The sequence below is a fragment of the Dendrobates tinctorius genome, unplaced genomic scaffold, assembly GCF_039654945.1.
Source record: "Dendrobates tinctorius isolate UK_male_01 unplaced genomic scaffold, ASM3965494v1 ptg000250l, whole genome shotgun sequence".
Lineage (NCBI taxonomy): Eukaryota > Metazoa > Chordata > Amphibia > Anura > Dendrobatidae > Dendrobates > Dendrobates tinctorius.
The window spans coordinates 42,145,469-42,158,736 of record NW_027361917.1 but is presented as its reverse complement, the minus strand read 5'-3'; the positions used below and the strand labels follow the sequence as shown (position 1 = coordinate 42,158,736).

The following is a 13,268-nucleotide window of genomic DNA, read 5'->3' as shown; positions in this document are numbered from 1 at the left end:
ACAAAAGTGACCAGAGGATAAGGGAGATTTTGAATCTCTGCACACACTTTTGGACACTGGACACTTTTGGATTGTGTGAGGCCCAATGAATATCTGAGCGCTATGTGACAGGCTCGATGGCACAGCTGTGACAAAAGTGACTAGAGGATAAGGGAGATTTTGAATCTCTGCACACACTTTTGGACACTGGACACTTTTGGATTGTGTGAGGCCCAATGAATATCTGAGCGCTATGTGACAGGCTCGATGGCACAGCTGTGACAAAAGTGACTCGAGGATAAGGGAGATTTTGAATCTCTGCACACACTTTTGGACACTGGACACTTTTGGATTGTGTGAGGCCCACTGATATCTGAGCGCTATGTGACATGCTCGATGGCACAGCTGTGACAAAAGTGACTAGAGGATAAGGGAGATTTTGAATTTCTGCACACACTTTTGGACACTGGACACTTTTGGATTGTGTGAGGCCCACTGATATCTGAGCGCTATGTGACAGGCTCGATGGCACAGCTGTGACAAAAGTGACTAGAGGATAAGGGAGATTTTGAATCTCTGCACACACTTTTGGACACTGGACACTTTTGGATTGTGTGAGGCCCAATGAATATCTGAGCGCTATGTGACAGGCTCGATGGCACAGCTGTGACAAAAGTGACTAGAGGATAAGGGAGATTTTGAATTTCTGCACACACTTGTGGACAGTGGACACTTTTGGATTGTGTGAGGCCCACTGATATCTGAGCGCTATGTGACATGCTCGATGGCACAGCTGTGACAAAAGTGACTAGAGGATAAGGGAGATTTTGAATCTCTGCACACACTTGTGGACAGTGGACACTTTTGGATTGTGTGAGGCCCAATGAATATCTGAGCGCTATGTGACAGGCTCGATGGCACAGCTGTGACAAAAGTGACTAGAGGATAAAGGAGATTTTGAATCTCTGCACACACTTTTGGACACTGGACACTTTTGGATTGTGTGAGGCCCACTGATATCTGAGCGCTATGTGACAGGCTCGATGGCACAGCTGTGACAAAAGTGACTAGAGGATAAGGGAGATTTTGAATTTCTGCACACACTTGTGGACAGTGGACACTTTTGGATTGTGTGAGGCCCACTGATATCTGAGCACTATGTGACAGGCTCGATGGCACAGCTGTGACAAAAGTGACTAGAGGATAAGGGAGATTTTGAATCTCTGCACACACTTTTGGACACTGGACACTTTTGGATTGTGTGAGGCCCAATGAATATCTGAGCGCTATGTGACAGCCAGGCTCGATGGCACAGCTGTGACAAAAGTGACTAGAGGATAAGGGAGATTGGATTGCTTTTAAAAAAGCAGTTTGCGTAGCAGTGGGTAAACAGCAATGCAGGAATGTCAGGAAGCCTTAGAAGGCAGCCCAACAACCAACACCACTGATACACCACTATATAGCCTCCCCTTGCACTGCACACACAGTGACTGGTGTGTTGTGCAGGCCAAATTGCTAGCAGCAGAAGCATTTTTTTTTTCTTCTCAGCAGGACAAAAAAAAAAAATTGGGATTGCTTTTAAAAAAGCAGTGTGCGGAGCAGTGGGTAAACAGCAATGCAGGAATGTCAGGAAGCCTTAGAAGGCAGCCCAACAACCAACACCACTGATACACCACTATATAGCCTCCCCTTGCACTGCACACACAGTGACTGGTGTGTTGTGCAGGCCAAATCGCTAGCAGCAGAAGCAGTTTTTTTGTCTTCTTCCCTGCCTAACGCTCTCCCTACAGAATCAGCAGCAACCTCTCCCTATACTAAGATCGGCAGAAGTAAGATGGCGGTCGGCGTGCACGCCCTTTTATACCCCCTGTGACGCCCACCAAAGCAAGCCAATCACTTGCATGCCCTTCTGAAAGATGGTGGTGACCCGTGCCTATGTCATCACGTTGCCCACAGTGTCCGTGGATCCTGATTGGCTGAAAAAGAGCGCAAAACAAACTTTTGAAACGCGACTTTGGCGCGTAAGTCGCCGACCTCGTGGCTGACCTCATCCTAGGGTCGGGTTTCGTTTCATGAAACCCGACTTTGCCAAAAGTCGGCGACTTTTGAATTTTTTCGACCCGTTTCGCTCAACTCTACTGGCTATCCAATAGCTGTGCCGGGGACGCCGGAAGGTAAGAGAGTCGCGGCCTCCCATCCAGCCACCAGTTAGCATTGATCTAGATGCTGGACTAAAGTCCCATGAAATGATCCACTCCTCTCTAGTCCTAACTGTCTCAGATACAGCGGACAGTCCCAGATTAGGTTCTACGCATTGCAGTCTAGAATGTCACTGCTGAATTTTTCTCACTGCCACCGCCCCTTTGACATTTCCTCCTGTCAGGGTAGAAAGAAATGGAGGGCCGAAGTGAGCTGATGTGTACAAACAATGTCAACCTCTTTTTTTAAATGCCACTGTCAGAGAGTTATGGAGGCATTTAAATGGTTAAGAGCAACAATCGGAACTCTGCTCCAGTCACTGTTAGACACAGATGCCATTTATGTAACATAGCCAGCATCTACTGCTAATAAATGGAGCGCAGAAGCCCCTATGTCCTCTCCACACAAGGGCATCCCAGCACTAATGTACCAATACGTCAATTTGCATTAATTGGTTAATGAGTGTAACTCGATGATCCATTTAGGCTAAAGTTGTACTTTCTAATTTTCTGTGAATTGCTCTTCTTTACCAAAGACATCAATAATGCTTATGTTATGTTCTACAGCAAACTGCATTAGCAATGGCAGCATTACAGTATCATTGATCCTGATCTGGATTGCAGCTTTGTTCTGGTCAATGGCACCCTTACTAGGCTGGGGAAGCTATAGAGGTGAGTTGCCTATAAACTGGGTTATTGCACATTAGAATGATAGTGGTTCTGAATAATTAAAGCAGAATCTAAAATGTAAAGCTAAAAACACACATGGGAAAAAATATTCTTAAATTAAATTTTAGAGATGAGCAATTTGATTTGCGCTGCCCTAGTCCAGCACCCAACGCAATCTTATACGTTTACCATGGCCTTCTTATTATTACCTTCTGGATGAAAACTACCATAGTGTGGTGAAACGCGCATTGAGAGTGTTCCGCTATAGCACCCACATTCACCCCAACATGTCAGGTACATGCCATCGGATAATTGAGCTGCATATTATCTTTATATTGCAGCAGACTTTCAATGCTCATCATTATTTTTAGTAAATCTGTCCCAGTTTTATGCTATTGAGATGTTATATACCTTTGAGAATATATTGCTCTTCATTCTGTCATTGGCTCATTATTTGAAGTGATGCATATATTTTATCTTTGCTATATATGCACTGCTCAAATATATTATTCAAATGTTACTTGAATGGTTTTACAATAGTTCCTCATTCTGGTTAATAATTCATATTTTTATAAATATTGAGGAAGTGTATATTTATTGTATTATATTATCAGTGACAACTGCTTGATATAGTTTTCAATGTATACAGCTCTAAGAAGCCCTCATTTCTCTTCCTTTATTTCTTTTATTATATTCACATGTAAAGCGTTATAGAATACATGGCGGTATAATAATGTATAATAATTTATTATTTTATTGGAAATAAAATTATTTTTATAAAGTAAACAAGTCGAGCATCCGGTCTAGTCCTCCACGGCAGCCAGTGTTTGCTTCTGCACTTGGCGTCCACGTCACATGAGGCCTATTCCTGCTTATGTCGAGGTGCCTAGTAAGTGCCAGGCTGTTATGGAGAACCGAACTGGACGGAGAACTAGTGCAGAGTGAAACAAATTGCTCCTCTATATTAAACCCTGAGACAAATTTAAAGAACTATTGATAGGGAAAAAGCACCCATAACATTTTTCTTGGAAGTCTTACAAGCCCTAAATTAAGTCAGTTCAATCACTAAAGCAGTCTTTGCTCCCTCCTCCATGGTTTTGGAGAATTGAACATATGGTGGAGAACAAACTTGTGCAGTTGTGAAGATTGAACAATATATTGTCTACTAGGTTTGTAATGATACAGTATATACGTTACAATGTTACAAAAATGTAGTTTTAAGGTTTTAAGTGAAGTATGCCCCATAGCAGTTACCATTGTCCTCTTCTGTGTGTATCTTTTCTGGTGATGTATTAAGTGCCTGTTCATCATTTTTTGCTGTCTGTCAATGTATGTCTGTTTCCTCAGGGTGTGATCAATCTGGGTTGAAGGTGTGGTGGGTATGAAAAAGTAAGAGTCTGTGGGATTTTCTCTGAGTAGTAAGTGGAAGTTGGTGAGAAGCCATTTTTGGATTCTTTAAAAGCTGATGGAACAGTGAAAGATGAAACCTTAAATGAATCAGCCTTGGTGGTGCAGCACCAATATCCTTGCATTCCTGTAGTATGTGAGAAAACCTCAAATTTTGAAAAGTGAAAGAAGCGTTCATGCTCGCAGTATACATAGATTTAGGTGGTACATCTGCAAGATTGATTTTCCTAAGGCCATTTTGTATACCTTTCCTTCAAATAACTGGAGACAGGCCTATGTGGTCAATTAAGATGAATTAAAGCCATAGTGTCTGTATCATCTTCATATCAGGTCAAGCTTGTGATCCTACTTTAGACAAAATAGAAAAGAGACGGTAGCGCATATTTCATAGGTCCTGAATGCCTGCAATCACGTCATATCATTAGAGTTGAGCGATACCGTCCGATACTTCAAAGTATCGGATCGGAATGGATCGGCCGATCTTAAAAAAAAGTATCGGTATCGCCGATTCCGATACCGGAAGTCCCATTCAAGTCTATGGGACTTCCGGTATCGGAATAAGAAAAACCCTGTTTTTGCCTTGTACAGCCTCTCTGGGGTCTGTACGGGCCTTTCGGGGGGCTGTGCCGGCCTGCCAGGGGGTCTGTGCAGGCTCCGGTGGTCTGTGCCGGCCTGCCGGGGGGCTGTTCCGGCCTGCCGGTGGTCTGTGCAGGCTCCGGTGGGCTGTGCCGGCCTGCCGGGGGGCTGTGCCGGCCTGCCGGTGGTCTGTGCAGGCTCCGGTGGGCTGTGCCGGCCTGCCGGGGGGCTGTGCCGGCCTGCCGGTGGTCTGTGCAGGCTCCGGTGGGCTGTGCCGGCCTGCCGGGGGGCTGTGCCGGCCTGCCGGTGGTCTGTGCAGGCTTCGGGGGTCTGTGCAGGCATCGTCCGATGGGACTACAAGTCCCATCGGGCGATGCCTGCTACCATGACAGTGATTGACACATTAGCCAATGATGGGACAGTAGTAGTCCCATCATCCGGCTAATGTGTTGAATGTAAAAAAAAAAAAAAAAATTACATGCTACATACATGCTACATACATACAACATGCATACTACATACATGCTACATTCATACTACATACTACATACATGCTACATTCATACTACATATATACTACATGCAACATACATACTACATATATACTACATGCATGCAACATGCATACTACATATATACTACATGCTACATACATACTACATATATGCTACATACATACTACATATATACTACATGCATGCTACATACATACTGCATGCTACATACATACTACATGCTACATACATACTACATATATGCTACATACATACTACATATATACTACATGCATGCTACATACATACTGCATGCTACATACATACTACATGCTACATACATACCACATATATACTACATACATACTACATGCATGCTACATGCTACATACATACCACATACATACTACATACATACTACATACATACTACATGCATGCTACATGCATGCTACATGCTACATACATAACACATATATACTACATGCATGCTACATACATACTACATGCTACATACATACCACATACATACTGCATACATACTACATACATACTACATGCATGCTACATACATACTACATGCTACATACATACTACATATATACTACATGCATGCTACATACATACTACATGCTACATACATACCACATACATACTACATACATACTACATACATACTACATGCATGCTACATACATACTACATGCTACATACATACCACATACATACTACATATATACTACATGCATGCTACATACATACTGCATGCTACATGCATGCTACATACATACTACATACATACTACATGCATGCTACATACATACTACATGCTACATACATACTACATATATACTACATGCATGCTACATACATACTACATGCTACATACATACCACATACATACTACATACATACTACATATATACTACATGCATGCTACATACATACTACATGCTACATACATACCACATACATACTACATATATACTACATGCATGCTACATACATACTGCATGCTACATGCATTCTACATACATACTACATGCTACATACATACCACATATATACTACATACATACTACATACAATACATTCATACAATACATACATAGACATACAGTACATATAACATAGAGTAACATACTTACCAATACTTGTCACATTGTTCCCCGAAGCCATTGTCTTTTACGGAATAAATATTAACATAACAAACCACAAAAATACTCACCCACGATCCGAAGCAGTCCACGAGTGTGTCCCACGACGATCTTGGGTAGAGAACTGCAGCATCAGCTGATGCTGCCGTTCTCTACGGGCTGCAGGAATCCAATGACGGAAGGTAGGTATCCTTCCGCACTGTATTCCTCCGCCACTTAAAAAAAAAAAAGTCCCTAGTCTCACTTTATGCCATTGCTGTGTGGGAATTTCCCACGCAGCAATGGCATAAAGTGAGACTAGGGACTTTTTTTTTTTAAGTGGCGGAGGAATATAGTGCGGAAGGATATCTACCTTCCATCATTGGATTCCTGCAGCCCGTAGAGAACGGCAGCATCAGCTGATGCTGCAGTTCTCTACCCAAGATCGTCGTGGGACACACTCGTGGACTGCTTCGGATCGTGGGTGAGTATTTTTGTGGTTTGTTATGTTAATATTTATTCCGTAAAAGACAATGGCTTCGGGGAACAATGTGACAAGTATTGGTAAGTATGTTACTCTATGTTATATGTACTGTATGTCTATGTATGTATTGTATGAATGTATTGTATGTAGTATGTATGTAGTATATATGTGGTATGTATGTAGCATGTAGTATGTATGTAGTATGTATGTAGCATGCATGTAGCATGCAGTATGTATGTAGCATGCATGTAGTATATATGTAGTATGTATGTAGCATGTAGCATGTAGTATGTATGTAGTATGTATGTGGTATGTATGTAGCATGTAGTATGTATGTAGCATGCAGGTAGTATGTATGTAGTATGTATGTAGTATATATGTAGTATGTATGTAGCATGTAGTATGTATGTAGCATGCATGTAGTATATATGTAGTATGTATGTAGCATGTATGTAGCATGCATGTAGTATGTATGTAGTATGTATGTAGTATGTATGTGGTATGTATGTAGCATGTAGTATGTATGTAGCATGCATGTAGTATATATGTGTTATGTATGTAGCATGCATGTAGTATGTATGTAGTATGTATGTAGTATGTATGTGGTATGTATGTAGCATGCATGTAGTATGTATGTAGTATATATGTGGTATGTATGTAGTATGTATGTAGTATGTATGTAGCATGCAGTATGTATGTAGCATGTATGTAGTATGTATGTAGTATGTATGTAGTATATATGTAGCATGTATGTAGCATGTAGTATGTATGTAGCATGCATGTAGTATATATGTAGTATGTATGTAGCAAGTAGTATGTATGTAGCATGCATGTAGTATATATGTAGTATGTATGTAGCATGCATGTAGTATGTATGTAGTATGTATGTAGTATTTTTTTTTTTTTTAACATTTAACACATTAGCCGGATGATGGGACTACTACTGTCCCATCATTGGCTAATGTGTCAATCACTGTCATGGTAGCAGGCATCGCCAGATGGGACTTATAGTCCCATCGGACGATGCTTGCACAGACCCCCGGACATCAGCACAGCCCCCCGGCAGGCCGGCACAGCCCCCCGGCAGGCCGGTACAGACCCCCACAGGGTGCACAGACCACCGGCAGGCCGGCACAGCCCCCCGGCAGGCCGGTACAGACCCCCACAGGGTGCACAGACCACCGGCAGGCCGGCACAGCCCCCCGGCAGGCCGGTACAGACCCCGGGCAGTCCACACAGCCCCCCGGCAGGCCGGCAGAGACCCCCGGAAGGCCCGAAATGACAGCGCATCATGATGCGCACACACCGCGCATCATGATGACGTCATTTCGGCTGTCAATCAACTTTGAACTGCCGATTCCGATGCCGACTTCCGATATTGAAAAAATATCGGAAGTCGGTATCGGAATTCCGATACAGCAAGTATCGGCCGATACCCGATACTTGCGGTATCGGAATGCTCAACACTACATATCATAAATTGTTCTAATTTTAGTTTGGTTAAAATATTAACTACTCATTGTCTCATTTTCTTAGATCGCATGTATGGGACTTGTGAAATTGACTGGACCAAAGCTAGTTTCTCTACAATTTATAAATCATATATTGTGTCCATTTTTATTTGCTGTTTCTTCCTACCTGTGTTGGTCATGGTGTTCTGCTATGTTTCAATAATTAATACGGTGAAGTCAAATCGTGCTTTAACTACAGAAGGAAATTTATCAGAAAGGCAAAGGAAGATGGAAAGAGATGTAACCAGGGTATGTTTCATGAAGCAAGTATTAATTACATATTCAAGAAGTAGTAGTACTGAAAACGTGGCTTAATATATAATTATTAAATAAAACCTTGGATAATAACAAAATGAGCATACACCCTGCATAAAGTAAATAAATTGAAATAGTACATGTACTGTAAATAACATAGTGTACATACAGGAAAGATGTATATCTTTGTACCATGATAGCCAGTAGATAGAAAAATATTCAGGATTGAGAGTCCTCAGTGGTTGATACCTTTTAATGGCTAACTGAAAAGATGGTAACACATTGCAAGCTTTCGAGACTGCTCAGGTCTCTTCTTCAGGCTGGACTAATACAAAATCTGAAGTCACATATTTTTGCACAATACAACACAGAAAAAATGCAATGGAAAAGACAAGTGACGTGAAGCAGAACTATCAATATGGGAGAGGGAGAAACATAAAAATTGGACCAGTACATAGATAAGGAGTCCGGATGTTTTATAGTCCTCTGATTGGGGTCTCCTAATGTGTTGTGATGCCCCCACCAGGTCTTGAAAGCAAATTCCTTAATTGATGTAAAAAGACATAAATCCATGCGACACATTCATTCCAGTACTGAGAGTGTCAAAGGTCGTCATAAATTTATACTCCCAAACTCGTCTCTCTCTCTGAGAATTGAAGTTACCTTTCAATACCAGTAATTTCATATCCATGCTGCTGTGATCAGGGATACAAAAATATTTTGCCACAGGTAGATCCATTCTTTTTTTTCTTATTGTGTGACGATGAGCATTCATCCTTGTTCTAAGCTTTTGCCCTGTCTCCCCCACATACAGACCCCCAGTTGGACATATAGTGTACATAGATAACACTATTTTGATTAAAAAGTGTAAAAGCCATCCCACTGTGACAATGTGTAAGCCTGTCGGGATGGTCCTATCTCTAGTATTAAAACCTCACCTTGTGTCAGCCAACCTCAATATAGATGTGGGCAGAGCAGGACCCAGGACTGACTGTTCAGACACATGCCCATGGGAAACTGAATGAAATTCCTAGCTCAAAAAGGGGAAGCCACACCCCTATTAATATACAATTAATGCCTTATCAGTTTTGAACTACTAGTAATCGCAATGGGCCCGATTTATTAACAGGACTCCAGTCCATCAGCCAAGTCAGTAGTCTCTGGATGAAAGGATCTCAAATCTCTTGCCACCGGGATTCCCTGCATGGTTTCTGATCAGTTGGGCTAGCGAGATGTAATCCGCTAGCCCAGGTGATGAAAAGCCGCTCTGGGGTTCACCAGAAAGGTAAGAGATTTGCAAACCTCACGTCCAATGGTCAGGAACTACTGACGTGGCAGATGGACCGGCGTACCAAAATATTGATCATCCCATTTTGAATAATAGTAGTTTCAAAGTGATAATGTATTAATTGTATTAATTTCTGTCATGTTTTCAGATACTTAGCCAAAAATTTGATTAGAAACACCAAATTTATCTACATACAGTTAGCCATAAAGCAAAAAAAATTTATAAAGCTCCATAGAAAACGCTTTAACCACGGCCAAGGTAACAATTAAAAGGTACACAAATTTATTGTAAACTTCTTATAAAAACATAAATAATAAAAGTCAGACAAAATACCATAGGTGCAGATAAAAAAAATGGTGGGTACACCCAAAAATAGTAAAATAAAATTCCTGGTAGAACCTCCAAAAGAGAATTTGTTTATACATATTACTGGGACTAGTAGATGGGGACCCACCACATCCAAGCGAAATGTGCATCGGGTGTGGTGGGTCCCCATCTACTAGTCCCAGATAATTATACCTCCCTTTGTCCTTGTGTCACACTACAGGCTTTTGACTGTGTGGCATTGTTCCATACCCTTGGTACACTACATGCATATTTACAATTATGCTACTATATTATAGGGTATTGTGCAATGTAAATTATGTTACTTTCCTAGCCTGTTTATACTTGGAGGTTATTTTCTTAATTCCCTTGTGATTGTTATTTTAATGTGCATACTGGACTAATATTGTACTTACACTGAAAATATTTATGTACACACGCACAACGTGATCATTAGTTATCATTAGTGCCTGTATTAACAGACACTAGCTACATATATACAGCTCTGGCAAAAATTAAGAGATCACCACATCAAAACCCTGTCATGGGCAGCCCATTCTCCAGACCTGAATCCCATTGAATACCTCTGGAATGTAATCAAGAGGATGATGGATAGTCACAAGCCATCAAAGAAGAACTGCTTAATTTTTTGCGCCAGAAGCAGTGTGAAACACTGGTGGAAAGCATGCCAAGACGTATGAAAGCTGTGATTAAAAATCATGGTTATTCCACAAAGTATTGATTTCTGAACTCTTCCTGAGTTAAAACATTAGTATTGTTCTTTCTAAATGGTTATGAACTTGTTTTCTTTGCATTATTTGAGGTCAGAAAGCAATGTTTTGTTTTTTTTTAATTTTGACCATTTTTCTTTGTCAGAAAAAAAATACAAAATTTATTGCTTGAAAATTCGGAGACATGTTGTCAGAAGTTTAACAACTAAAAGAACAAGTTACATTTTACTCAAAAATATATCTACAAAAAGAAAAATCAGACAAACTGAACATTTGAAAGTGGTCTCTTATTTTTTGCTAGAGCTGTATATGCATATAAAAAAATTCTCTTTTGGAGGTTCTACCAGGATTTTTTTACTATTTTTGGGTGTACCCACCTTTCTTTTTTCTGTACCTGTGGTATTTTGGCTGACTTTTTACTGTTTATGCTTTTATATGCAATTTGCAATAAACTTACATACCTTTTAATTGTTACGTTGGCTGTGGTTAAAGCATTTTTTCAAAAATTAGATTGGATTAGCTTTGGCCGTCAATGTTTGAACAATTACCGTATTATTATTTATTTATTTATATAGCACCATGGTGCTGTACATTAAGGCCATTGGTGAAAGACAATGTAAATGAATGTTCTCAGTGAGATAGGCCCAATGAGAGGTGGGTCTGACAGGGCAAGAGACTCTCCTTTTGTGACACTTTCTCTGTCTAATTACCATATATTAGAATATTTCAGTACTGTAACATTTACAAGTTGTTTTGAACATGTTAACTTTATCTTTATTTTATGATTCTCAGGTTTCAATTGTGATTTGCACAGCCTTCATTATTGCTTGGTCTCCATATGCTGTTATATCCATGTGGTCTGCATGGGGATTCTATGTGCCCAGTCTTACCAGCATATTGGCAAGCCTCTTTGCTAAATCTGCCAGTTTCTATAATCCTCTGATCTACTTTGGGATGAGCTCTAAGTTCAGAAAGGATCTGAGTATTTTGCTTCCATGCACGCAAAAGAGTGGCAAGGATCCAGTCCGACTGAAACGTTTCAAACGTCTAAAGCACAAACAGGAACCTGTACATCAATTCAGGCATAAAAAATGCAACGAAAATCCAGAACCACAAGCAGCACCATGTGAAGACTCTGGGGTGGGAAGCCCTAGCAATAGCCCTCCACTGGAAATGAAAGATGTCTGCACCTGTCATTTAGATATAGCACCTGATAATCCTAGTTATCAATGTGATAGGTTATGAATTTGTATAAATAACCAGGTTTTCTTAAACTGCATGACTTTTCCTAAGCCAAAGTAAATGTAAGCAAAGAACTACAAAAATAAAAGATCTCATTTTAATTTTTAATAATTATGTGTAAGCTCAACAACTTAAGAAATATCACTTCATATTGCACGCTACACTCCACAATTACATACTTCAATATTACAATGCAGTACTTAAAAAAGTGTAAGCAGAAAATTATCTAGTATTTAAATCAGGTTTTTATGTATTTTTTAAAAATATTTTATAATTTTTTTTTACATCACTATCTTCTGTATGTAAAAAAAATTATGAAATCTTGCCATTTTAACACTGCCACTAATTGAAATATTGGGCCCGTATTTCCTGTGCTTTTCAGCAGTCATTGACTAACTTTCATTCATCGACTCATACAGAGGTAATTTATACACATGCACTTTTCAAGGGCAGTTTCACACGTCCAGATAATTCCGGTACCGGAAAAACCGGTACCGGAGCTATCCGTGTCCGTGTGTCCGTGTGCATACGGAGGCCATCCGTGTCACATCCGTGTGACATCCATGTGCTCTCCGTATGTCCGTGTGTACCATCCGTGTGCTGTCCGTGTATTTGAAAAATTGGTTTCAATGTTAACCCTTTGACTTTTAAAAATGCACACGGATCGCACACGGACAGCACATGGACAGCATCCGTGTGCGGTCCGTGTTTACACGGACCCATTGACTTGTATGGGTCCGTGTGATCCGTGCTGTTGCACAAAAACGGACATGTCAGCGTGTTTTGCACACGGACACACGGTCCGTGAAAACACGCTGACATCTGCATAGACACATTCATTAGAATGTGTCTATGTGTGTCAGTGTCTCCGGTACGTGAGAAAACTGTCACTACACGTACCGGAGACACTGACATGTGAAACTGCCTTAAGAGAGAGGGAGCAGGTGAATTGTGATAATCAGCTACTGTGAATGG

The 13,268-nt window shown here is 40.7% G+C and overlaps 1 protein-coding gene across 1 annotated transcript in view; it reads left to right on the top strand.

Moving 5' to 3' along the window:
- The window catches only part of LOC141063377 (visual pigment-like receptor peropsin), an 88,776-nt gene extending 76,404 nt beyond the window's left edge, over positions 1-12,372 (top strand). The window contains exons 4-6 of the mRNA XM_073557399.1: positions 2,745-2,849; positions 8,479-8,702; positions 11,844-12,372. Of these exons, the coding sequence (XP_073413500.1) occupies positions 2,745-2,849; positions 8,479-8,702; positions 11,844-12,296 (782 nt within the window). The 3' untranslated portion in view covers positions 12,297-12,372. The remainder of the gene's footprint in view (positions 1-2,744; positions 2,850-8,478; positions 8,703-11,843) is intronic.
- The last annotated feature ends 896 nt before the right edge of the window (positions 12,373-13,268 follow it).